The sequence below is a fragment of the Oryx dammah genome, unplaced genomic scaffold (assembly GCF_014754425.2).
Source record: "Oryx dammah isolate SB20612 unplaced genomic scaffold, SCBI_Odam_1.1 HiC_scaffold_27, whole genome shotgun sequence".
In the NCBI taxonomy this organism is placed as follows: Eukaryota; Metazoa; Chordata; class Mammalia; order Artiodactyla; family Bovidae; genus Oryx; species Oryx dammah.
Genome location: NW_024070211.1, coordinates 44,439,293 through 44,465,686, shown reverse-complemented (window position 1 = coordinate 44,465,686; position 26,394 = coordinate 44,439,293). Strand labels below are relative to the sequence as shown.

Sequence of the window (26,394 nt, the reverse complement as noted above, 5' to 3'; positions counted from 1 at the left end):
CTGTCTGGGATGGTGGATTCTGATCAGCAGGAGTTAGGGCAGGGAGACTATATGTGAAACCCAGATGATACATTTGGGCACCTTTTGGTGCCCCATGCCCTACTGAGAAGGCACTGGCAACCCACTCCAGTACTCTTGCCTGGAAACTCCCATGGATGGAGGAGCCTGGTAGGATGCAGTCTGTGGGGTCGCTAAGAGTCGGACACGACTGAGCGACTTCACTTTCACTTTTCCACTTTCATGCACTGGAGAAGGAAATGGCAACCCACTCCAGTACTCTTGCTTGGAGAATCCCAGGGATGGAGGAGCCTGATGGGCCGCTGTCTATGGAGTCGCAGAGTTGGACACTTCGCAGCAGCAGCAGCAGCCCTACTGTAAGGGTGAACAGACTTACGCAGCAGTGTCAGCATGAGGACAGTATGACTGCTAAGACCTTTCAGGAGTTAAGATTTTGAGTCATACCCCTTGCAAGCCACCAAGACGTGATGAGGTGATAGCTGAGGGTGAGGGAGAGTGTATGACCCCAAAGATCTACTGTGGTGTCAGAGGTCCTGTCAGAGTTTACCCTCAGGAAGACAGGCCCGCAAGAACCACAGAAGACCTGTACCCTGAACCTATTTGCTGAACCTCTTTAGCACAAGAGGCGAGCCTTGACAGCTATGAAAAGGAGCCACTCGGAGCTCTTGCTTTGGGGTGGAGTAATTGGCCAACTGCCCCAACTGCTATGCTCTGGATCTAGCATGGTGGTGTGTAGAAACTGTGCTGCTCACAGGCTACTCCCAGCCGATGACTGGACATGGCAAAGGTAATGAGGCAGGCCCATTTCTGTGAGAAGGGCTCTTTGATGGGTAACTTTGGCTTAGGTCTGCAGACTTCACCCAATACCTCTCAAGTTCTTGCATTGAAAAACAGCTTAAACTAGACTCCCCTGCCAAACTAAATATCTCACCGTTGTCTTTCCCCCAAGAGACACTATTCAGATTGTCAAGGTAGTATTTCTTACATCAGTAAGCAGGACTCTTAGTTTTCCTTTATCAGCTTATTATTTTGGTGATATTTTCAGAGAGAGAGCATTCAACAGATGAAAAGAACCTATTACTCAAAAAGCAGAGGGAAGACCTTCACAGGTAGAAGAAACAGTAAAATGCAAAGGCCTTGAGGTAGGAAAAAAAAAATGTGTTAAAGGGTTGAAACAAATGCCAGCAGGCATAAACTTAGAGAACAATACAGAAAATGGTTTGAGAGGAGGTCAGTCAGGTACAGAAAGCCTTGGAATCTATGCCAATCAGAGGGTCAATTTCATCCTGAGTATCTTTTGGGGCCAGTGTGAGGAAAGCAGGAGAGACTCCATCTTGAAGCCTGTTCATCTTAAAGACAGGGTGTGAACTGGGCCTGAACCCTGCCCAAGAGTGAGGAAACTGTTGCTAGTGAAAACCAGGTCTCTTGGAGACTTCCCTCCCTACAGATTACAGAGATTATAGTTGAGTTCGGTTGCCTCTGTTAGATGAACCATGGAGACATCCCCCCTTGATGTATAATCATTATTACCTGGCTTTAACCTTAATTGTTTGTTCTCCTAGCACCTACTTGTAAAACTCAATTATATACAACAAAGAGGTTGCTAACATGTAACCAATCACCTAGTCAGGGGCTATAAAACTGGCCTCTGAAACATTAGGGTCTTTGTTGGGAACTGATTCCCTTTAGAAGATTTTTAGTGGAGAGTGATACACCTTGCTTTGTATGTTGTAGGAGAGTGTATTATATAGGGACACAAATGGAAGTGGGGAGAGCAATTATAAGTTATGGGAATTGCACACTTGAGAGCTTAGGTGAACTAGAGCGATAGTGATACAGCAAGCAAAGAGAAATGGACAGATTCAGGATATATTTTGGAGAGAAGAGCAACAAGACTTGCTGACTGAAGGGCTGTTGGGAAGTGGGTGGGGGGATGGTAAGTGATGGAAGGGGGGAAATGAATGATTCCAGGATTTTAGCCTTGAGCAACTATAGGGATGGTAGTGAATTTTACTGAGTTGAGGGAGACCAATTTGGGTTCAATAGATTTGGAAGAGAAAAGCAAGAGCTGTCTTTGGACTGGTTAGTTTGATTTCCAAATGGAAATGTTTAGTAGGCACTTAGGAATATAAATCTAGAGGTCAGAATTGGAGATAAACATTTTTGTGATTTATCAACATACAGATGGTATTTAAAAACAGAAAACAGAGAAGAAAGGTAGATAAAGAAGAGAAGAATGCTCAGGATCTAGCCCTGGAGCCCTCCAAAACTTAGATCAGGTAGAACAGGAAAAACAGCTAAGAAATACAAAGGAACGCCAATAATGCTTCACACTGGTCAGCTTAGTGAGTGCACTCTGGAACCTGTGAGCGAACTTAGGGGCAGAAAGTACTTCAGATCAGTTGCTAATTGAAGCAATCTCTTCAGTCTCTTAATCAACAAATACTTATCCGGTGAAACAGTGGTGGTCTCCAAGAGATACTGCAACAGGAAGGAACTCCAATCTAAATGCCTTTTGTGTGTGTGTGTGCGCTCAGTCATGCAGTCATGTCTGACTGTTTGCGACCCCATGGTGTGTGGGCCACCAGACTCTTGTGTTTATGGAATTTTCCAGGCAGATTACTGGAGTGGGTTGCCATTTCCTACTCCAGGGGGGTGTTCCCCACCCAGGGATCAAGCCCTCGTTCCCTGCCCCTCCTGCTTTGGCAATTGTTGTTCAGTCACCCAGTTGTGACAGCTCTTCTGTGAGTCCGTAGATTGAGGTTTGCCAGGGAAGAATACTGGAGTGGACTGCCATTTCTTTTCTCCAGGGGATCTTCCCGACCCAGGGATCAAACCCGAGTCTCCTGCATTGCAGATGGATTCTTTACCACTGAGCCACTGGGAAAGACACTGAGCGTCGTGGCTTATTTTTAACTACTCTATAATAGACTATATTTACATATACCACTCCCCTGTATCTGAGGGGATTCAGATTTCTAGGCTTGATTATAAAAATATTTCAGAAATTTTTTTCTTTCTAGTCTTTCTGCTTTCTTTTCTTTTTAAAAAACTGCTTTAAACTATCATTTTTTTGTTCTCTTTTTATACTTTATTCAATTGTACATTTAATAAATTACTAAACTTGCTTTTATCTAAATTTCAATTAAGTGGCAGTATAAATTCTGGCTTTAAATAGGCAGCTAAAATTATGTAAATATATTAACTGTCCTCTAAGAAGACCTTTCCTCTCTTTTCAGGATTAACATTTCAAAATATATTGAAATTCTTTGGTATGAAAATTATATTAATAAAAAAATATGGGTATATTTAGACCTTCAAGAAGAATTTAGCCACAGAGTATACTGCTGCTGCTGCTAAGTTACTTCAGTCGTCTCTGACTCTTTGTGACCCCGTAGACGGCAGCCCACCAGGCTCCCCCGTCCCTGGGATTCACCAGGCAAGAACACTGGAGTGGGTAACCAAAGAGTATAGGCAAGAACAAAACAACTAAAAAACATCTAGCTTGTAGTAGCTAAGACACAAGGTGTGACTTTCAGAGTAACAGACTTCTCTATCAGTTGCATAATAGTTTTTTATTCATGAGGTTTTTTTATTTCCATGGAAACACTGAAGTCATTTTAATTTTTAATTAACACTTAAGTTTATAGTTCTAGCGATTTTAACTCAGTAGTAACTACAGAAGCTAAAGCTTTACCTATTTCTATTTTTAAAAATGTAAAGGAGGAATGCATTTCATTTAGTTACATCTTGTAGCTGTATATTGATTCTTTATTAGTGGCCTGTGGGATTTTAAATTCCCCAATCTGGACCCTCCACAGTGAGAGGCAGTCCTAACCACTGGGACCATCAAGAAATTCCGCTTGTTTCTAATTTCACCCAAACCTACCCCACAGTTATATCCAATTAATTGTTTTTGTCTATGTGTGCCTGCTCAGTCGTGTCTGACTCTTGTGACCCATGGACTGCAGCCAGCCAGGCTTCTCTGTCCATGGAATTTTCCAGGCAGGAATTCTGGAGTGGGTTGCCATTTCCTTCTCCAGGTGATCTTCCCGACCCAAGGATAGAACCCACATCTCCGGCGTCTCCTGCATTGGCAGGAGGATTATTTACCACTAAGCCACTTGGGAATCCACATGGAATAGTAGTTGTAGTAGTCATTTTTCATAATGGTAGTAATAATGCTACTAAATGTGCTGATGCAGGAGACATGGGTTCATACCTGGGTGGGGAAGATCCCCTGGAGAAAGGAAATGGAAACCCACTCCAGTATTCTTGCCCAGAAAATTCCATGGACAGAGGAGCCTGGCAGGCTAAACTCCACGGGGTGGCAGAGAGTCAGACAGGACTGAGCACACACGCACTACTAGTACATGCAGTACAAAAACTTGCTCTAGACTCTGATTTTCTAAATTAATCCTACCTTTATACTGTTATATTTGATTAATACCTTACAGTACTACTAGTAATAGTAGCAGTTAAAGTGTTAGTCACTCAGAGTTGGACAGGGCTGAAGCAACTTAGCATGAAGGAATGTATGCATGAGATATGTGGGATTTATTATTTACCTTATTTCTAAATATTTTCACAAGTTGTATAACTTCACAAAATTTCTGTGGTAGAATTAAGTCTGAGTATATTTTTCTATTTTGTAGCTAAGGACACAAAATTGTAGGGAATAATTTATTACTTTTTTTTTGTACTACTTGTGAAATCATTTGGAACTGAAATTATATATGATCATTTGAAAATAGTTTTAAAATTTGAGATTAAATAAGCCACAACCATTATATCTTGGAATTCTTAAATTTCCTTACTTTTCCTCAGTTCAGTTCAGTTCAGTTGCTCAGTCGTGTCCGACTCTGTGCGACCCCATGAGTCGCAGCATTCCAGGCCTCCCTGTCCATCACCATCTCCCGGAGTTCACTCAGACTCGCATCCATCGAGCCCATGATGCCATCCAGCCATCTAATCCTCTGTCGTCTCCTTCTCCTCCTGCCCCCAATCCCTCCCAGCATCAGAGTCTTTTCCAATGAGTCAACTCTTTGCATGAGGTGGCCAAAGTACTGGAGTTTCAGCTTTAGCATCATTCCTTCCAAGGAAATCCCAGGGCTGACCTCCTTCAGAATGGACTGGTTGGATCTCCTTGCAGTCCAAGGGACTCTCAAGAGTCTTCTCCAACACCACAGTTCAAACGCATCAGTTCTTTGGCGCTCAGCCTTCTTCACAGTCCAGCTCTCACATCCATACATGACCACTTGAAAAACTATAGCCTTGACTAGACGGGCCTTAGTTGGCAAAGTAATGTCTCTGCTTTTCAACATGCTATGTAGGTTGGTCATAACTTTTCTTCCAAGGAGTAAGCGTCTTTTAATTTCATGGCTGCAGTCACCATCTGCAGTGATTTTGGAGCCCCCCAAAATACAGTCTGACACTGTTTCTACTGTTTCCCCATCTATTTCTCATGAAGTGATGGGACCAGATGCCATGATCTTCGTTTTCTGAATGTTGAGCTTTAAGCCAACTTTTTCGCTCTCCTCTTTCACTTTCATCAAGAGGCTTTTTAGCTCCTCTTCACTTTCTGCCATAAGGGTAGTGTGATCTGCATATCTGAGGTTATTGATATTTTTCCTGATAATCTTGATTCCAGCTTGTGTTTCTTCCAGTCCAGCGTTTCTCATGATGTACTCTGCATATAAGTTAAATAAGCAGGGTGACAATATACAGCCTTGACATCCTCCTTTTCCTGTTTGGAACCAGCCTGTTGTTCCATGTCCAGTTCTAACTGTTGCTTCCTGACCTGCATACAGATTTCTCAAGAGGCAGGTCAGGTGGTCTGGTATTCCCATCTCTTTCAGAATTTTCCACAGTTTATTGTGATCCACACAGTCAAAGGCTTTGGCATAGTCAGTAAAGCAGAAACAGATGTTTTTCTGGAACTCTCTTGCTTTTTCGATGATCCAGCAGATGTTGGCAATTTGATCTCTGGTTCCTCTGCCTTTTCTAAAACCAGCTTGAACATCAGGGAGTTCACAATTCACGTATTGCTGAAGCCTGGCTTGGAGAATTTTGAGCATTACTTTACTAGTGTTTGAGATGAGTACAATTGGGCGGTAGTTTGAGCATTCTTTGGCATTGCCTTTCTTTGAGATTGGAATGAAAACTGACCTTTTCCAGTCCTGTGGCCACTGCTGAGTTTTCAAAATTTGCTGGCATATTGAGTGCAGCACTTTCACAGCATCATCTTTCAGGATTTGAAACAGCTCAATTGGAATTCCATCACCTCCACTAGCTTTGTTCGTAGTGATGCTTTAGAGGCCCACTTTACGTCACATTCCAAGATGTCTGGCTCTAGATTAGTGATCACATGATCATGATTATTTGGGTCATGAAGATCTTTTTTGTACAGTTCTTCCATGTATTCTTGCCACCTCTTCTTAATATCTTCTGCTTCTGTTAGGTCCGTACCATTTCTGTCCTTTATCGAGCCCATCTTTGCATGAAATGTTCCCTTGGTATCTCTAATTTTCTTGAAGAGATCTCTAGTCTTTCCCATTCTGTTGTTTTCCTCTATTTCTTTGCACTGATCGCTGAAGAAGGCTTTCTTATCTCTTCTTGCTATTCTTTGGAACTCTGCATTCAGATGCTTATATCTTTACTTTTCCTAGCTTTGCAAGAATTCTGCTCACAATTCAGGACTTAAAGCATTGATTTTAAAGCAAAAACGAGCAGAAATGAACTGAATCACTTTTTATGAAAAAGGAATTATGTTTACTTATAAAGAATTGTCTGAACTTTGTACATAGATAAAATTAAATGCATAGTGAATGACAATATTAATCATTTGCTTTTCAATAATGTACATGGAACTTGTAGTACAGGCCTTAGGGTTTTGAAAAGTCATTTAAAAGGAAGAATTGCATAATGCCTTGCTACCTAGCAGCATGTATTTCCTATTTAACTTGTCTGCCCTACCATTCCCCAAGCTATGCAGCATTTGGACTGTCAACAATGGTGGAAAATAAAGGTGGTGTTAATTTAACATGTATTTACTTTAGTTTCAAGATATGATAATTAACATTTATTGAATGCCAGATGCTTTTTATTTATCAGTTAATCCTCTCAACTAGCCTGGGTATTATTATCCCAATTTTTATGGAAGAAAAATAAACTCAGAGAGATTAAATGCCTTATAGCTAGGAAGTAAAGAACTGAAGCTCTAAAACTAAAAAAAAAATAATAAATTTTTTTCTTCCTTTAATTTCTTTAATTTTCTATTCTCCCTCTTAATTTATACTTAAAGTTTTGTTTCATTCACACTTGTTTCTTTAAGGCACTATTTTCATATGCTTATTCACAGCTGGAAACCATAATCTTCTTGACCTACTAATATATTTCACTATGATGAATCATGTCATAAGCAAATGCTAATGATCCTTTTGGCAGGAAATATATGTGAGAATGGAATGTTCAGTAAACAAAGATCTTTTTCCTTATATTAAATCCATTATAATAAAATGGGGAAAATGAAATAAGTAATTTTTTTAGAAATGTCCTCAAAAAACTGAAGCATTTCCTGTTTTAACCATTGTTGACTGCCTTTAATATGTGTCAGACTATTAAAGAACTATTTGATCTCAGATCCTTTTTGTTATTTGATTACCATTAAAATTTTAGTATAAGAAAGTTAAGCCTAATGAGTCACAGTTACAGTCATTTACCCCTGAAACTCTAGATCTTATAACCTTAATTCCAAATAAGCTGATAATTATTAAACCACTTTACTACTCAAACAGAAAAAGTAAAAGAAGCCAGTCATTCAAATGAATATACAAGTCAAAAGAACTATCCAAAACAAACACTTAAAAACAGTGCTAGATATAGTTCCTAGGAACACTAATTAATTGTTAGAAATATCATACATTCTTTAAATTTTTTTTTGATGTGGACCATTTTTTTTTTTTAAGTCTTTATTGGCTTTGTTACAATATTGCTTCTGTTTTGTTTTGGTTTTTTGGCCATGAGGCCTGTGGGATCTTAGTTCCTGGACTCAGGATTGAACCTGAGTTCCCTGCTTTGGAAGGTGAAGTCTTAACCGCTGGACCTCCAGGGAAGTTCTTTTCATTTTTTTCCATGAAAAATGTAGGGAAGGAAACTAACTGAGATATGTGGTGGTACAACAGATACAGGAACAGAGATTACACAGAGTTTTTTTTTGTAATTCTTAAAGTGGGCTTCCCCAGTGGCTCTGACGATGGTAAAGAACCCCTTCTACGATGCAGGAGACCTGGGTTCGATCACTCGCTTGGGAAGATTCCCTTACCTAGAGAAATCCATGGCCAGAGGAGCCTGGCTAAAGTATTGCATTGTTCTGAGAAAGAGATACTCCTTGATACATGGTAAGTAAAGAGACTTCATGGAGAAGACCCCGATGTTGGGAGAGATTGAAGGCAAAAGAAGAAGGGGACAGCAGAGGATGAGATGGTTAGATAACATCACCAACTCAATGGACGTGCATCTGAGCAAACTCAGAGAGATGATGGAGGACAGAGGAGCCTGGCGTGCTGTAGTCTTTGGAGTTGCAAAGAGCTGGACATGACCTTAGTGGCTGACCTGACAACAGAAGAGACTTCAGGTAGTGATTCACTTGAATTTGAATTACAGCAATTGAATTTCAAGAAAGCTGCTTTCTTAGAACAAGAAATCTCTTCCAGTCTAAAAATTTTCTTTCCTTCACATTTAAGAAGGAAATAAGAATTTTAAAGAGAAAATATTGCCTTTTAAATTAAAATTTCCTGTAATTTCCTTTTTCTTCTTGATTAAAGAATTTTTCTTTATTGTAAACTAGGTAAGTCTTAACTTTCAATTAACTTGCCAGCCACCATAGAAAGTTCGTTATACATGAAAGTGAAGTGGTTTTCTTTCATGTTTCAACTGAATTTAAATTATTGTATTTAATTACTGTGTGTGTGTGTGTGTGTTGAGTGTCGGGAGTGTATGATTACATCTTGCCTTCAGAAAGATATCACAAGGTCTGAACAACAAATATAGTTTTAATCTTGTCATCTTCCTACTTAAATTCACACAGAATGGAGTAAAAAATCAGTGATCCAGCATTCAGGACACTCTGGTGAGCTAGTTACAACCTATATCTTCTCAACCTCATCTCCTTCCTTTTCCCACCTGAGCTTGACTGCTCATGGTTTTCTAAAAATTTGGGAAAGAATTTCCTCAGGAATCAAGCCTTTACCTAAGGCCTTCTTTTTTCAGAATTGTCTTTCTTTTCTTTTTCGACACCCAAATTCTAACATTCCATCACAGCCTTGCTCAGGTACCACTCTCTGCTAAAAGCCTGCCTTAATCATACTAGTTATTTGGTGCTATCTCCCTGCAACTCTCCCCATTAAATATACCTTTACCTCAGTAAGAGTCCCCTTTACTCTTGTTTCCCCCCTTTCTTTATCTTATGCTTCAGGTCTGCAGTCTTGAGTACAAAAAAACTGTTAGAGAGATGGTTATCCAAGTAGAAAGTACATGTGTGTTAAATTCAGAGATTGCTAATCGGTATGAATTTTACCTCTCTTTTTTGCTAGCTAGCTGTGACTTTGTGAAAGTGCAAGTGTTAGCCACTCAGTCGTGTCTGACTCTTTGTGACCCCATGGACTGTAGCCCACTAGGCTCCTCTTATCCTCTGTCCATGGAAGTTTCCAGGCAAGAATTACTGGAGTGGGTTGCCATACCCTTCTCCAGGGGGTCTTTTTGACCAGGATTGAACCCAGGTCTCCTGCATTGCAGGCAGATTCTTTACCATCTGAGCCACAGTCCCTTAAACTTTCTGAACTGCAGTTATCTAATCTATAAAATGAGAATTCCATTTCCCTTGCAATGTTATTTTGAGAATTAAGAGATAAAAGATGTAAAGCACATGGTACTGTGTGTGTAAAATACATAGTGCTGTGCACATAGTAGGTGCTCAGCAAACAACTATTAAGCATACTTGATTTTTAGTCTTAGTTCTGGTGATAGCCACCAATAGCAGCCTAATCTTGAGTTAATTTACTTTTTTTTTGGGGGGGGGGCCGGGCCCGCCGCCAAGCCAAACAACTTGTGAGATCTTAGTTCCCTGACCAAGGATTGAACCTGGACCCTGACAGTGAAAGTCTGAGTCTTAACCACTGGGTCACCAGGGGATCCTCTTAATTTGCAGTTTTAAAACTAGATTACATTCTTGACGAAGTTTTAAGTACACTATTAAGTAAGCTGGATCTACCTTGCCTCTCTTGGGGGTCCTAAAGGACATCTTATGTACCTAGGAAATCCTGGGATTCAGAGCTTCTCAACTGAACATAGTTTTGCCCCCTAGTTTTTGTCCCCAGGATATCTGGCCTTGTCTGGAGACATTTTTGGTTGTTGTAACTGGAAGACATATTGGCATTTACTGGCTGGATGTCAGATGCTGCTAAGCATGCTTCAATGCACAGGAAAGCACCCTAGGACAAAAAAGTACCGAGTACAAAATGTCAATAGTGCTGAGGCTGAGAAAATTTGCTCCAAACACATCAACCTATGGACTCTGAAAAGGCAGCACACTATAGTCAAAAACAGCCTAGAATTAAGGAGTTCTGGGTTCTAGTTCTGTCAGCCATATGCAGTATGCTGCAGGGCTAGTCACCTCCTCCAGACCTCAATTTATTTTTAATATCATTTAACTTATTTCTTTATCCTCTGTGTTTTCTACAATGCAAATTCACTCTAGAGCTGCACTGTCTAACAGTAGCTACTAGGTACTTGTGACTAAGTTAAAAATAAACAAAAAATTCATTTCTCAGTTGCACAAGTCCCATTTCAATTGGTCAGTGGCTGCATATGGCTAGTGGCAACTGTACTAAATAGCACAGATGTAGAACATTTCCATCATGGTGAAAATTTCTGTTGGACTATGCTTGCCTACAGGCTTGGTTTGATCAGATTCAGGCCTTAATTTTTTAACATTTAAAATGAAGATATTGAATTACATGATCTCTAATGGTAACTTCCAGTTTTCTAGTTCTGTGATTCTAAAGGACAATACAATAATTCTCTTATTTTGAGTGAATAAAGTAATCAACTTTAATAAAAGAATCTGTAAATGGGTGGAAAATTCTAGAAAAACCCATGTTTCATGTATTTATGTACACTCATGTTCCAGTCAATGTAATCAGAATTAGAGTGTTTACATTAGCATGTCTGATCATAGTTTAGACAACTGTGTGGTACCTACTGAAAAAGTATGGGATAGGACTTCTAGTTTTTGGTTCAGCATATAAGGATCTTGAAAATTGTCACCCCATCCTAACAAGTAAACAATTAAACAAACTGAAAAACCAAGAATTCTTCCTAGCTCCATGAGAGATGAGAGGTCACAGGGCAAACCATTACCTGCAAAACTGCAGTGACAGGTGAGTACAGAGAATCCCAACTTACCAGAACAGAAACCCTCAGCAGAATCCTCCATAGCAGTCCATACTGGGTTGGAGAAACTTGCCTGTAATTAACAAACCTCTGGGGGCTGAGTGGACAAGTCTGAGCATTAAAGGAGGTTCCAGCCTCCACTTTTATGAATTTTATTGCTAGGAGCTCAATGAGGTTGTCACAGTAAATACTGGAGAAAACCTTCATGTTGCTGGCAGAGGGAGGGGGAGAATAACCATTCTCAAATAACCAGAGGTCTGCCATTAAGAGAAACGGTTTTACCAGAGCTGAAACTGTTGAGGTTTTATCAGAGCTAACTGATCTAGGGGATGTGAAATACCCAACTTTAGTACACTCTAGCCATCATGTCCCTCTTAAGGGGCAGAGGAGTGACAAAGCACTTGTGAGGTACACCAGTCAGAGATCTAAAAGACTGAGACCTAATCACAGGACTATAGAAAGCTTGCCCTCCTCTAACACAACACCATCATATTACTAAAGGTTTATTTATTGCAGTTCCTTTGCTCAGATTATCATGTCTGGCTATCATAAAATTACAGAGCATGTTGTTCAGTTGCTCAGTCATGTCTTACTCTGCAACCCCATGGACTGCAGCATGCCAGGTTTCCCTGTCCTTTACCATCTCCCAGAGTCTGCTCACACTCATGTCCACTGAGTCGGTGATCCCATCCAACCATGTCATTACAGAGCATACTAAAAGGGAAAAATAATCACAATTTGAAGAGACCAAGCAAGCAACAGAACCAGACTTATATGGCAAGAATGTTGAGAATTATCATATAGAAAAATTTAAATGGTTATGAGGAATATGCTAACAGCTGTAGGAAATAGCATGCAAGAAGAGAAGGTCAATGTAAACAGAGATGGAAATTCTAAGAACAAAGAAATGCTGCAAATCAAAAATATTGTAATAGAAAAGAAGCCTTTGATGAACTCATTATTAGATTGGACACAGCTGAAAAAAGCATCTTTGAGCTTGAGATATGTCAGGAGAAACTTCCAAGATGGAAAAACAAAAAGGAAAAAAGACTGAAATACTTAAGAACTGTGGGACAACTACAAAAGATATGTGTATAATGGGAATACTAGAAATAAATGAAAGAAAGGAATAGAAGTAATACTTGAAGCAATAAATATTGAGAAATTTCCCAAAGTAGTGACAGACAAGATTTGGGAATCTCAAAGGACACCAAGCAAGATAAATGCCAAAGGCTACACCTAGGCATATCATATTCACAATTAGAAAATCAAAGAAAAATCTTGAAAGAAGTTAGAGGGGAAAAAAATCACTTTTCCTATAGAGGAACAGAGACAGAAACTTAAATCTGACTTACCTTCAGAAGTCATTCAAGCAAGCAGAGAGTGGAGTGAAATATTTAAAATGCTGAGAGAGCAAACATGCACCTAGAATTCTGTACCCCATGAAATTACTCTCCAAAAGTGAAGGTGAAATAATTGGAGGTGGGGCACACAGTATGGCATGCAGGATTCTTAGTTCTCTGACCAGGGATAGAACAAGTGCCCCCAGCATTGGAAGCGTGGAGTCCTAACCACCAGACTGCTAGGGGATTTCCTGTAAAGACTTTCTTTGACAAAAAAATATTGAGGGAAATGGTTGCTAGTAGATCTGTCTTGCAAGAAATAGTAAAGTTCTTCAGAGAGAAGGGAAACAATGCACCAATAATCATACACTTGGAAAAGAAAGGAGCATCAGAGAAAAAATAAGTGAAAGTGCTTATTTTTTATTTTTTTAGGCCACACTGGCTTGTGGGATCTTAGTTCCCCGACTAAGGATGTAACCTGTGCCCCCTGCATTGGATGCACAGTCTTAACCACTAGACCCAGGGGAATCCCAAATAAGTGAAAGTAAAATTAAAATTTGTATTTTTCTTGATAGGTAGTTGTTCAAAATAATATGTTCAACTGTGTATGCTTATGTATACTAAAGAGCCTCTTGATTAGGGTGAAAGAGGAGAGTGAAAAACTGGCTTAAAACTCAACATTGAAAAAACTAAGATCATGGCATCTGGTCCTGTCCCTAGTGTTATTTGCTCAGTCGTGTCTGACTCTTTGTGACTTCAAAGACTGTGACCCTCCAGCTCCTCTGTCCATGGAATTCTCCAGGCAAGAATACTGGAGTGGGTTGCCATTTTCTTCTCCAGGGGATCTTCCCAACCCAGGGATTGAACCTGGATCTCCCGCATTGCAGGCAGATTTTTTACCATCTGAGCCACCAGGGAAGCCCCCACTTGGGTGAAAAAGTAGAAGCAGTGACAGATTTGATTTTATTTACTGCAGATGGTGACTGCAGCTGTCGGTTGTTATTCGGAAGGAAAGCTATGACATACCTAGACAGTATATTAAAAAGCAAAGTCATCACTTTGCCAGCAAAGATCCGTATAGTCAAATGTATGGGTTTTCCAACAGTCATGTACAGACGTGAGAGCTGAACCATATAGAAGGCTGAGCATCAGAAGAATTGATGCTTTCAAATTGTGGTGTTGGAGAAGATTCTTGAGAGCCCCTTGGATAGCAAGGTCAACCCAGTCAATCCTAAAGGAAACCGGCCCTAAATACTCCTTGGAAGGGCTGATGCTGAAGCTGAAGGAAGCTCCAATACTTTCGTCAGCTGATGCGAAGAGCGGACCCATTAGAAAAGACCCTGATGCTGGGAAAGATCCAGGGCAGGAGGAGAAGGGGGCGACAGAGGGTGAGATGGATGAATGGTGTCACTGACTCAATGGACATGAGTTTGAGCAAACTCCAGGAGATGGTAAAGGACAGAAAACCTGGCAAAGCTGCAGTGCCTGGGGTCGCAAAGTCAGACACGACTCAACGACTACCAATCTCATGCGTCTTCCCCTCTCCTTAAACCCCTCCAACCCCATCCCGCGCAGTTATCTACCTCTCTATCTCTAGTGAACGTTGCCGTTTTCCTTTTGTTTCTTGTAAAAGCAAAACCCTTTTGAAGCCTTTAGTCGTTTTGCACTTGACACTCAGCGACAGCGAAAGTTTGACACGGGGTGGCACGGGGCTTTGGCACAAACACGGTTAATGGAAAGGATTCTGGAGGGGGGGGGTGTGGGAGCAGTTGTATGTTCTCACAACACACCGCCCCGACCAATCCCCTTTTTACAAATATAAATCAAAATGAAATCCCCTTCAGTTATCACCATAGGGTTCCCTGCCCTCAGATGACTCCCGGAAATGACGCCGACAGCCCTAAGCTCCGTCTGCCAGTCGGCAGCAGCGGCGGGCGGTAGACGTAAGCACGTCTGTCCTCCAACTTGTCCAGCTCGGGGAAGTCGAGAGAGGTCCGCCGGGGACCGCCGCCGGGTCTTCAGGAGCCGGGTCGACTGAGACTGCGCAGGTATGCAGGGGCGAGGCATCAGATAATCCCGCCCCTTCCAGCCTTTGCGGCCAATGAACAGCTAGTGACCCGGGACGGGTAAAGCCTTAAAGGCCGGAATGATTAGCCGAAAAGGCAGTCCCGCCCCTGGCTCCGCCCAGCCCTCGCGCCCCGCCTCGACCCGTCACCGCCCCGCCTCCCTCTCCCGGCCCGCCTGCCTAGCTGCGGGGTGACACGGGGCTTTGGCTTGGGAAGGGGGCGAGGGAAGCGAGTTAGACGTCGGCGCGGCGGCGGCGGCGGCGGCGGCACAACCCCCCAATGTGAGCGCGGTGATGGGTAGCGGGTCATAGGGGAGCGAGGGCCGCGTGGCAGAAATGAGAGGGCCCCCGGTGCTTGGTGGCGAACGCGGGCTAGAGTGAGGGGCGGCCGTGAGGGGGCGAGGTTGACCGGGGCGTGTCCCGGTGCGGTCGGGAGGGCGTGGATAGCGGGTCGGGGGACGCCCTGCTCTTCTTGTCTCCTTTCCAAAGCTTCTCTTGGCAGCTTGGCACAAATTAAGTTTGCCTCCCTTTCGGTTGTCTGGGCTTCGAGGTGGAAATTTAAAAATCCCCCAAACACTTGGAGGCTTTCCCAGGGTGTTTTCCTTGCTGGTGCGTTTGTGCTCCTTTTCTTCTTACTGGATGGAGAGGTAGAGAGGCTAGGTGGGCTGGTCGACCTTTACTGTTTGAGGATTGTTCAAACAAACAAACCAGGAATTCTTCACCCTCCTCCCCACGCCCTGCCCTGCAAAACAACAGCAAACATTCCCAACAAGTTTTAAGAAGCCGACTGTAAAATTCTGAGGTTTTCTATGTCTGCAATGTGTCAGTAGTAAGTTGGGCTCTTTCTTAAGTTTATAGAAAGTCTATGAGTGGCATTTTGGCTGTTTATTATCATTGGACAAACTTTTTTGTTATAAGTACTCATCTTTGAGTTCTGTCCAAGGGGATTCTGACTTTATGTTGATATGAAATACTGCATTAGTTGTGATGTTTTCCTGAACCAAGTTTCTGTGAAATTCAGTCAGCTGTAAAAGTGTAGCCGGTTGTTCGTGGACGTGAGGTAGATAAATTTCTAGTTCTGATAAACCTGCAGTTACTATTATAGCCTCTTTTTAAAGCAAATCCTTGCATGTTTTTCTCTTTCACAGATTTTTATAATTGTCCAACGACCACTGATGAAGATAGGTTGGAGTAACTGCTGAAACTGAATTTTATTGACCAGAAAGCAGTCCATTTGTTCCACTTCTTTTTGTTTTCCTTACTGCTTTGAGCTTTACTGTAACGGCTGAAAAACTTGGAAAATAAAATGAACACTCTATGGTCTTGAACTTTTTTTTTTTTGAGGAAAAATTAAAGTGCCAGAGTGAAAGCCAGAATGGCATCTAGAGAGAGACTCTTTGAACTTTGGATGCTTTATTGTGCAAAGGTAATTGCTTTCCTTTTTTATTTCTAATTTTAAAATACTTTGTTATAAAATTTTGTGATTTGCCTTATCAGCAATTTATTTACTGGATAATGGCATATTTATTCCCAGTATTGACTTTAAGAACACTGAATTTTCTTTTTTTCCACTTTATCAGATTTGAACACAAACACAGTATTGGCATGCTATTAAAAACTGTAGGGTGTGGTTTTAATTTGTCTTCAGTGATCCTAAAATTATATAAGTAAAATTATGACCTTTGAGAAAAGTAAAATATTTGTACTTTTGTTTGCGCTAGTTTTTCCTCCCACACTTCGGAGTAAAAATAGAGATATTTTTATGAGAAGAGAACTAAGCATTTTTCTCATAATTAACCTCTTAAAAGATTATTATATAAAAAGGCTATTGATTTGAAGTGGTTACTGTAAGCTTGCCCTGATGTTAGCACCATTGTCTCCCTTGATCCTCACAACAATCTTGGGAAATGTGTATTGTAATTACCCACTGCCCCCCCCCACTTTTTTTTTTTTTAATTAATGAGAAGAACTGATGCAGAATTTAAAGGGGTTAGTGAGAAGCAGCCCCTTCTGTTTCTGAATATAGCTGGGAAGTCAGCACTGCTGATTCAAGTCTGTGCTGTTATCTATTATGACTCCTCACTATTTTTACTTTAGTCGCTCAAAAATTATTTTTTCTCTGTTCATCTTTATGTGAATTTTTACATGTTAGTTTTGATTGCATGTTATTAGAGGAGAAGGGTGCTACTCAAAAACATGTTTTTCAAGTGAGAAGCCCCATTACTACTTTGAAGATACTGGCATGTGTTAGAGTAACATCTCTAATTCATTACTTAAATTACTTTAGGTCTCTGTGAAGGTCTCAGCTTCTGTTTCTGCATTATCCCTTAGGGCTCCCTTTCAATACTTTGAGCTCTTTAAAGAACAAGTTATTCTTTAACAGATGATCTCAGTTATCTTAATATTAAATATTAGAGCTCACACTGGAATTTTCTGTGACTTCCTGGTTTGGTATTTCTTACTGAAGGACATATACTTTGAAATATTTAATATGGATTTTTGAAATAGTTTTTAGTCTTGTGTAATTAAATGCCAGAAATGAATTTTTAAAAATAGGCCACTCTTCCAATAAAAAAGGAATCTAGTTCATTACTTTTGAAAATAGTCACTAACACATGTCAGCCAAAAGTTAAAATGCGTTTTACGTTTTAGTATGTGTGCCCAGTAGTTTGAAAATGACTCCTTTAAAAATCCATCATACTTACTAGGTTTTTACACTTTAAGAATGACAAAAAAGTAAATGGAGTTACACTCTCTTACTAATTAGTCATGTTGTTTCTAGGTCGAGTTCATGTTTTATTCAAGGGACACGGTGCTTATTGAAAAGATAGTGCAGTTTTGTTGACATACGCAGAATTTTGTTTTTAATGACTTAACATAAATGTGAATCCTTACTATTTTATGAGAATGTTTGAGTAAATATTGAAGCCCCTTTGTGGTCAAATTTTGAAACTTATGCTTGAGCTGGAAGATCAATCCCATTTTTATATTTAAGATTTAAATCACTTGTGCTCTCAATAAGATTATAATTTTTTCAGCTGTTTTCATAAATCATTATTTAAAGTAATGATTTTATGTTTCAGCAATTCATGAATAAGCTCTTGTAAGCCAGACAACAACTTTCTTTTCTTTCAACACCTTGAATTCAAGCTTCCAAATATGCATCACAGATTTAACTCTTTTGATTGCTAGTGAGGATGATTCTCTAATACCCAGTTCTTTGTGGTACTGTCTTCTAGCCTTACCGCTCTCACTCTAGCACACAGTCCTTCAAACCACCTGGCTTTCTCTTTTTCTCTTGACTAACATTTAAGACTTTCTTTTTATACCTTTGATGGGCTTTCTGACTACTTCAGCACTGCTCAGATCTTCTTTGAACTTGGCTCGGACTTAGACCTCTTTTTGGGCTTGCACTTGTGGTGTCTAGTTTTGGCTCTGCTGCTTTGTTTTGCAACCTTGCTCAGGACTTATCTCTTTGGGTCTCAGTTCTCTTATTTGTTGAGTAGTACTGTGTATACAAGGAGAATTCTTGTCTAACTCACCATATGATTCTCATATGATTTTCATTTGTTTTGACCTCTGTGGGACAAGGATCTTTTTTTAATCCCTATTCTGTGGATTATCATGTGATACTTTTTAGTTCATCTTTCTTTTTTAAACTTTCATTATGGGAAATTTCAAACCAGTACAAATAGGATACTGTAGTGAACACTTTCGTATCTGTTACTATGCTTCAATAACTATCAGTTCATATTCAATGATGTTTCAGCTATAAGCCTTCCCTACCCTTCTCCTCACCCCTGAATTATTTTAAAGGAAATCCCAGACAACATATCTGATCCATAAATTTTTTCTTAAATTTTTTAATTGAAGGACAATTGCTTTACAGAATTTTGTGGTTTTCTGTCATACATCAACAAGAATCAGCCATGGGTACACCTATGTCCCTCCCTCCCCCAACCTCCTTCTCTTCTCCCTCCCCATCCCACCCACCCTTCAGCCTGTCACAAAGCCCCTGTTTGAGGTCCCTGAGTCATAGAGCAAATTCCTATTGGCTATCTATTTTACATATGGTATTGTAAATTTCCATATTACTTTTTCCATACATCTCCCTTTGATCCATAAATATTTAAAAATATATCTGTAAAGTAAGAACTCCTCTTAAAAACATAATCTCAGTATAGTTCTTTAAATTATCAAATTTCTGGTCAGTTTTCAAACTTTCCTAAGCTTCTTAAGTGTTCTTATTTCCCTCCTGTTTGTTTGACATAGTATTTCAACAAAACATGCTTAAATTTTCAACAAAATACATCTGTGAAGTCTTAATCTGTGGGTTCCCCCTCACCACACTTTTATCCCTTCTATTTATTTGTTGAAGAAACCAGGTTTTGCATGTTGAATTCCCTTGATTTTAATTGTTGGGCTTCCCTTGTGGCTCAGCTGGTAAAGAATCCACCTGCAATGTGGGAGACTTAGGTTTGATCCCTGGTTTGGGAAGATCCCCTGGAGAAGGGAACGGCTACCCACTCCAGTATTCTGGCCTGGAGAATTCCATGGATTGTACAGTCCATGGGGTTGCAAAGAGTCAGACAGAACTGAAAACTTTCACTTAGTTGTTCCTTCTGCTGGTGTTTGCACACTGGCAGATCAGGAGGCTTCATTGATTCACATTCTGTTCGGTGTGGGGAGGCTAGTATAATTCATGAGTGTCTTGGCCATCAGTGACTTTTGCCTATACACATTAATTATTTCAGTAGGAGTTTGAAAAACTATGATATCCCAATTTTATCTTTTATTTATTAGTAGAACATATATAGAAAAATGTCTCATCAATTATTTGATGACAGTTCCTTAAAGAGAAGTCAGGCAGAATAAATGATTGATTGTTTCTCTTTGTTTTCAGAATAATGCCTTGATTACTAGCATCCTCCCAAGGTGACCAGTTAATTTTCTTGACTATCATGTTCATCTTAATGAGTAAAATTTAAACACTGTCTTCTGTTTTGCTGCCTTAGTTGGTATTCCATTCATATCAAACACTTTACACATACCTGACTAAAGAAGACTTTGAAGATTTATGAAGATCTGCTTAAGGGCAATATGTATGCTTAAGACATCTTCCCTGTTTGCCACACTCCAAACCTTGGCCCAGATATTCCATGGTGTATTTGCAGTAAATGAATATTAAGATGCTGTCATAATGTTCTGTCTAAAGTGATGTATTAAAGGTTGCCATTGAGCATTATCTCCAGGCCAGAATACTTGAGTGGGTAGCCTTTTCCTTCTCCAGAGGATCTTCCCAACCCAAGGATCAAACCCAGGTCTCCCGCATTGTAGGTGGATTCTTTAACAGCTGAGCCACAAAGGAAACCCAAGAATACCTGAGTGGGTAGCCTATCCCTTCTCCAGGGATCGTTCCAACGCAGGAATCGAACCAGGGTCTCCTGCATTGGCAGATGGATTTTTTATCAGTTGAGCTATCAGGGAAGCCCCAAAAGAACCTCTTGAGAGGTTTATAAATGTTTAAATAGGACTTTTATCAGAAAGAACCTTTGGGTAAATACTGCTTGGTCAAAGGAATACTAAAGAGATGTATAAAGATGTCTTCTTCCCATTAGTCTAGGTTTAGTTGCAAGCCTAAATCCTAGAATTAAAGTTTTTGAAGTAGAATTAAGATAAATCCAGTTTGCCAGGTGGGTCTCACATATTAAACTCAGTATTTCAGAAAAATTTGGCTATAAAACTTTGTAATTTGTTTTTTTTAACCAAAGTTTTCAGGTCTAACTTTTCACTTTCTCTTTCTAGGAATAGGATTTGATTGTTAAAAAAATGCATCTTCCTTGTAGGTTATTTATTAACCTCATGTAGTTGTTTTATTGGAGAAGGTAATGGCACCCCACTCCAGTACTCTTGCCTGGAAAATCCCATGGACGGAGGAGCCTGGTAGGCTGCAGTCCATGGGGTCACAAAGAGTCGGACATGACTAAGAGACTCACCTTTCACTTTTCACTTTTCATGCATTGGAGAAGGAAATGGCAACCCACTCCAGTGTTCTTGCCTGGAGAATCCCAGGGATGGGGGAGCTTGGTAGGCTGCCATCTATGGGGTCACACACAGTTGGACACGACTGAAGTGACTTAGCAGCAGCAGCAGTTGTTTTTATATAATCGAGGCAGGATGATTTCTGATTACCCAACATGCCTGTTCTGTATAGAATCTTGCCCCAGTGTATAAGACTAGTGATTTGGTTATGTAGTCTGAACTTTTCTCGTCTCCAAACAGGCATCCCCACCCAGGGTCAAGGATTTCATCAACAATGCATTTCATATAGCTCTTGTAAGTTAAACATTAACTTGGAAACAGGTTTACTCTTGTTCCTGGATTTTAGTTGAGTGGTTAAGTATTTCTTGTCTGAGCATATTTTTCTGAAGTGTAGAAAGCAGCTTTATTTTTTAATATCTAAAGATTTTAGTTTATTTTATCTGTGTTAGGCACCCTCTTATTCCCTGTATCTTTTGACATTATTTCTTTCCTTAATGTGCTTATGGTAAGAGAGATGGTGCTGAGAACAGTTTTGGTGTGTACATTATCATACAACTTTTTGGAATTCATACACTGGGGAGCAGGAATGTATGTATTCCTGTCACAACTGTTCCCCTTAGAGGGCCTAAGGATATATTTCTGTTCAACATTTATTCTTTTGGAAGTCCTTCAGTTGGTCACTAAAGTATGCAGAAGAGAAACTGAGTTCTCAGATTCTTTGCTAAAGTTGGTTTTGGTCTATGTAGTAGAAAGTATCAACTGTATTAACTCAGTAAAAAGATACAAAGTGAGTAAAAAACATACGTTGAAACTTGGCAATGTGAGTTGAAATTCATGGTTCATTTTTGACAATGGCTTCCCCCCCCCCACCCCCAAGATTCAGTTTACACTGAAAAATTCTGTGAAACTTCAGAATTAGAGCCAAGATTTAGTGCCAGTTCTCTTTCTGATTTTAAAGACCCAGATCAGGTTATGTAATTTCTTTATGTTTCAGTTTTTTCATCTGTCAAATGGAAAATAAAGCTATTTTGTATATCTTCCAAAGTTGTTGAGAACAAAACAAATTGACTGTATTTAAATGCATTTTAAGGGTTAGAAATATACAATATCATCTTTAATAGTATTTAAAGAACACATATATGATCATGTGAGTATGTGTATCAAGATTACTTCCATTTTGTTTTTATATTGTATAATGATGGTAGGAAATATTCTCTTGTTTTAACCAGTAGTGATGAAACTGTGCTCATGAATGTTTAATTTTTAATTTGTATTTATATTTGCTTTCAAGCTTAGTGTTTAATTATCCTAGTAATGCTTTGGGATTTTTTTTTTTTCCTTTCTTTTTTTTACTCTAAACCAAGTTTGTTTTGGATCTTGGTGATCCTCCATTTCCTGCTGTTGCCCTTTGTCCTGCTAAATCTGGAATATGACTGAAATAGACAGTTTTGCAATGAGCTCAGAGTAAACTTCCTTTTCAGAATAAAAGTTTTGCTTCATAAGGAAGGTAGAATTTAGAGGTATTTTATTTAGATAAAAAGGCAAATAGCTCTTTTGATACATAGGTTTGGAAAAAATGGGTGAATGAATACTCTTCTAAATCAGAAAATTATAATTTATTTTTACAAGTTTAGTTATAATCATAAGTAAAGCTTTTGGCAGGGTGTACCAATATACATCAACCTGTATAATTTAACTCATTTTTAGTAAGTCTCTGGTATGTGCAAAAGGTAGATAGAAATAGCTCTTAATTTTCTCTGGCTTAATAATGACTTTGTATATAAGGAAAGTAGTGGTGTTTGACTCTGAGGCAAAACAAAATCATCAGCTTAATAGTATTGGTTATCAATTACATATTTATTTTAGGAAGTTAGATGTGAAAGAAAGCAAGAAATGAGTACTTTTTGTTAATAGAGTTGCCCTTAGGAAAGGAATATTACTAGCTTTGTAGTTTGACTTGTGAACTTATGCACTATACTAAAAAGTTGTTAAGATGCATGAAAATTTATTCTTTTCTTTTGAATACCATAATTTAAGTTTCCCTGGTAGAAGGTTGAATTGATAGCCTGTCAATGTGTAGATGTGGAGGAAGAGGGAAAAGGAAGAGCCTAAAATAATTTTCAGATTTTTGGATTTTACAAGCTTGGTCATCCCATTCAGCAAGTTGACTAGGTTTTCAGGTGAATGTGTGAATTTGCAGTGCCTGAGGGATGTCTGAATAGAGAAACACCCCCACAAGATCGAGTTTAGAAGGTGATCTATGCTGGAAATAAAGATCTGAGAGTTGTCACAGTGGCAGTTATTGAAGAATTACTTGAGAGTAAGAAGAAAAGAGGACCAAAGTCAGGGAGTCCTGAAGAACATTATCATTTAAGAGGAGGATAGAGGAAGAAGAGTTAGGAGTTGGAATGGGAGGAGAACCAGGAATGAGTGGTTGCCTCTGAAAGTAGACAGGTATTATAAAGAAGGGAGTAGTCAGTGGTATCCAATTCCACATAGCTTTGAAGTAAAGCATTATGGAGCATGTATTGGATTCCACAGTTAAGAGATTATTGATGGCTTTAGCAAAGTAGTTCTAAAAAGAATGGAGAAAAAAGATGTTAAAAATACAAGTCCCTATTTTAAGTTGAATTCAACAGAATTAAAATTATGACAGACTGCCATTAAAGTTGTAAATGTTTACTCTTGATTTTTGTACTCATCTACCTTTCAAACTTATTCTTAACTACATCCAAGGAATATCAGCATTTTCTTTGAATTTATGTATTGTGACTTAGATTTAGACTGGTAAAATTACTCTTTGGTTGAACCAAAGCATTAACTGGTCCATGCATTTCACAGAGAAGTCATTCAAGCATTTCAAAACAGTTTGCCTCTTTAAAAAAAATCAGTGGTTTTGTTTGATGCATTTAATTTAACTACTACATAATCTTTCCTGATAATAAACATTAGAATAGTAGGAAAGATATGTACTATTTCAGCTTATGCTGTCACTGTGAGGTGAGTTTATACTTTTTTATTGAATAATTTTGACTTAGAATTTTTCTCAAAATATAAATTTAATTTTAAAATATAAAATTTCATTTTTCTAATGAATGAACTTCATTTGAGGCATGAAAATATATAGACTTTCTAGTTTTGGTTTATGCTCTAAGAAAAGTAGTAAAGATGTTTTACTGAGTTTTAAAATTTTTTTAAGAAAAAATTTAGTAAAATACAGATATGCAAAAAGTAAAAATTTCAATATTCAGAAATTTTTAGAGTACTTTTATGCATGTGATTGAAATCTGTGTAAATTAGTTAGATTTGCTACTACAAAACATTAAGATACTAAATTTAAAAAACTTCCATCTGACGTGAAACTTGAACATTGTTTTAAGCTTCTAAGCCCCATTTAAAAAGTGTCAAAGTTATATTTATTTAATGTCTATGTAGGGATATCCTTTTCCTTTCTAAAGAATTTATTTTAGTCCAATTTAGCTAGTTTTATTGGATGCCTGGGACTTCCCTGTAGCTCACACAGTAAAAAACCTGCCTGCAGGGCAGGGGACCTGGTTTGATCCCTGGGTCAGGAAGATCCTCTGGAGAAGGGAATGCCAGTCCTCTTCAGTACTTTTGCCTGGAGAATGCTGTGGACAGGGAAGCCGAACAGGCAATAGTCTGTGGGGTCACAAAGAGTCAGACATGACTAAGTGGCTAACACACACACACACATTGGATGCCTGCTGTATATACATGTTATTTACTGTCATTTTATCTCTTGAATTTTATATTTTTCCTGTTTTTAGAAATTTGGTCATTTAAAAAAAGTAAATTATTTTTTTAGAGCAGTTTCAGGTTCACAGCAGATTGAACAGGAAGTTCCTTGTATCCCTTGTCTCTATATATGTACAACCTTCCTTGTTATTGACATCCCACACCATAGTGGTAAATGACCACTTGAGTGACTCCTGAAAACACTTGAACCAGGAATGTTTTTACCTGTTCACTCTGTGTGAAACTCCAAGATAAACACAAAAAGTTAACAGGACATACCTAATATTCCAACATTTAAGAGGTTGGTCTTTACAAGCTTTGCTAATATTAAATGATAATTTTCTATACTCTGTTGATCAAATGTAGCACTTCATTAACCCTGCATGTGGGTAGCTCAGTGGTAAAGCATCTGCCTGCCAATGCAAGAGATACTGGTTTGATCCTGGATTGGAAAGATCCCCTGGAGGAGGAAATGGAAACCTACTTCAATATTCTTGCCTGGAAAATTCCACAACAGAGAAACCTGGTGGGCAATAGTTCATGGGGTTGCAAAGAGTTGGACATGACTGAGCATGCACACACAAATGAATAGTTAGTTAAAATCTAAGAAATATCTTAAGTAAAAATTAAAATCTTTCTCACTAAGGGGTGGCTCAGACAGTAAAGCATCTGTCTACAATGTGGGAGACCCGGGTTTGATCCCTGGGTTGGGAAGATCCCCTGGAGAAGGAAATGGCAATCCACTCCAGTACTACTGCCTGGAAAATCCCATGGACAGAGGAGCCTGGTAGGCAACAGTCCATGGGGTTGCAAAGAGTGAGACACGATTGAGCGACTTGATTTCATGTCACTTCTTCACTGGGGTTAAAGAGATGGGAATACTAGACCACCTGACCTGCCTCTTGAGAAACCTGTATGCAGGTCAGGATGCAACAGTTAGAACTGGACATGGAACAATAGACTGGTTCCAAATTGGTAAAGGAGTACATCAAAGCTGTGTATTATCACCCCACTTATTTAATTTATATGCAGAGTACATCATGAGAAATGCTGGGCTGGATGAAGCACAAGCTGGAATCAAGATTGCCGGGAGAGATGTCAATAACCTCAGATATGCAGATGACACCACCCTTATGGCAGAAAGTGAAGAAGAACTAAAGAGCCTCTTGATGAACGTGAAAGAAGAAAGTGAAAAAGTTGGCTTAAAGCTCAACATTCAGAAAACAAAGATCATGGCGTCTGGTCCCATCATTTCATGGCAGATAGTTGGGGAAACACTGGAAACAGTGACAAACTTTATTTTATGGGGCTCCAAAATCACTTAAAGCTCAACATTCAGAAAACTAAGATCATGGCGTCTGGTCCCATCACTTCATGGCGGATAGATGGGGAAACAGTGTCAGACTTTATTTTTTTGGGCTCCGAAATCACTGCAGATGGTGATTGCAGCCATGAAATTAAAAGATGCTTACTCCTTGGAAGGAAAGTTATGACCAACCTAAATAGCATATTCAAAAGCAGAGACATTACTTTGCCAACAAAGGTCCATCTAGTCAAGGCTATGTGTTATCCAGTGGTCATGTATGGATGTGAGAGTTGGACTGTGAAGAAAGCTGAGTGCCGAAGAATTGATGCTTTTGAACTGTGGTGTTGGGAGAAGACTCTTGAGAGTCCCTTGGATTTCAACGAGATCCAACCAGTCCATCCTAAAGGAGATGA

General features: G+C 39.3%; 2 protein-coding genes across 10 annotated transcripts in view; both read left to right on the top strand.

The window, feature by feature from the left end:
• The window catches only part of CARF (calcium responsive transcription factor), a 79,561-nt gene extending 75,591 nt beyond the window's left edge, over positions 1–3,970 (top strand). For all 3 annotated transcript variants that reach the window (XR_005719024.1, XR_005719022.1, XR_005719019.1), the window contains one exon: positions 3,258–3,970. The gene's annotated coding sequence lies outside the window, so the exon portion shown is untranslated. The remainder of the gene's footprint in view (positions 1–3,257) is intronic.
• A 4,341-nt stretch (positions 3,971–8,311) lies between these two features.
• NBEAL1 (neurobeachin like 1) overlaps positions 8,312–26,394 on the top strand; it is a 164,060-nt gene continuing 145,977 nt past the window's right edge. For 4 of the 7 annotated variants that reach the window (XM_040228771.1, XM_040228768.1, XM_040228769.1 and 1 more), the window contains exons 1-2: positions 15,037–15,159; positions 16,026–16,303. In XM_040228771.1, coding sequence (XP_040084705.1) covers positions 16,253–16,303 — 51 coding nt within the window. In that variant the 5' untranslated portion in view covers positions 15,037–15,159; positions 16,026–16,252. The other 3 variants (XM_040228765.1, XM_040228767.1, XM_040228766.1) reach the window with 3 other exon arrangements.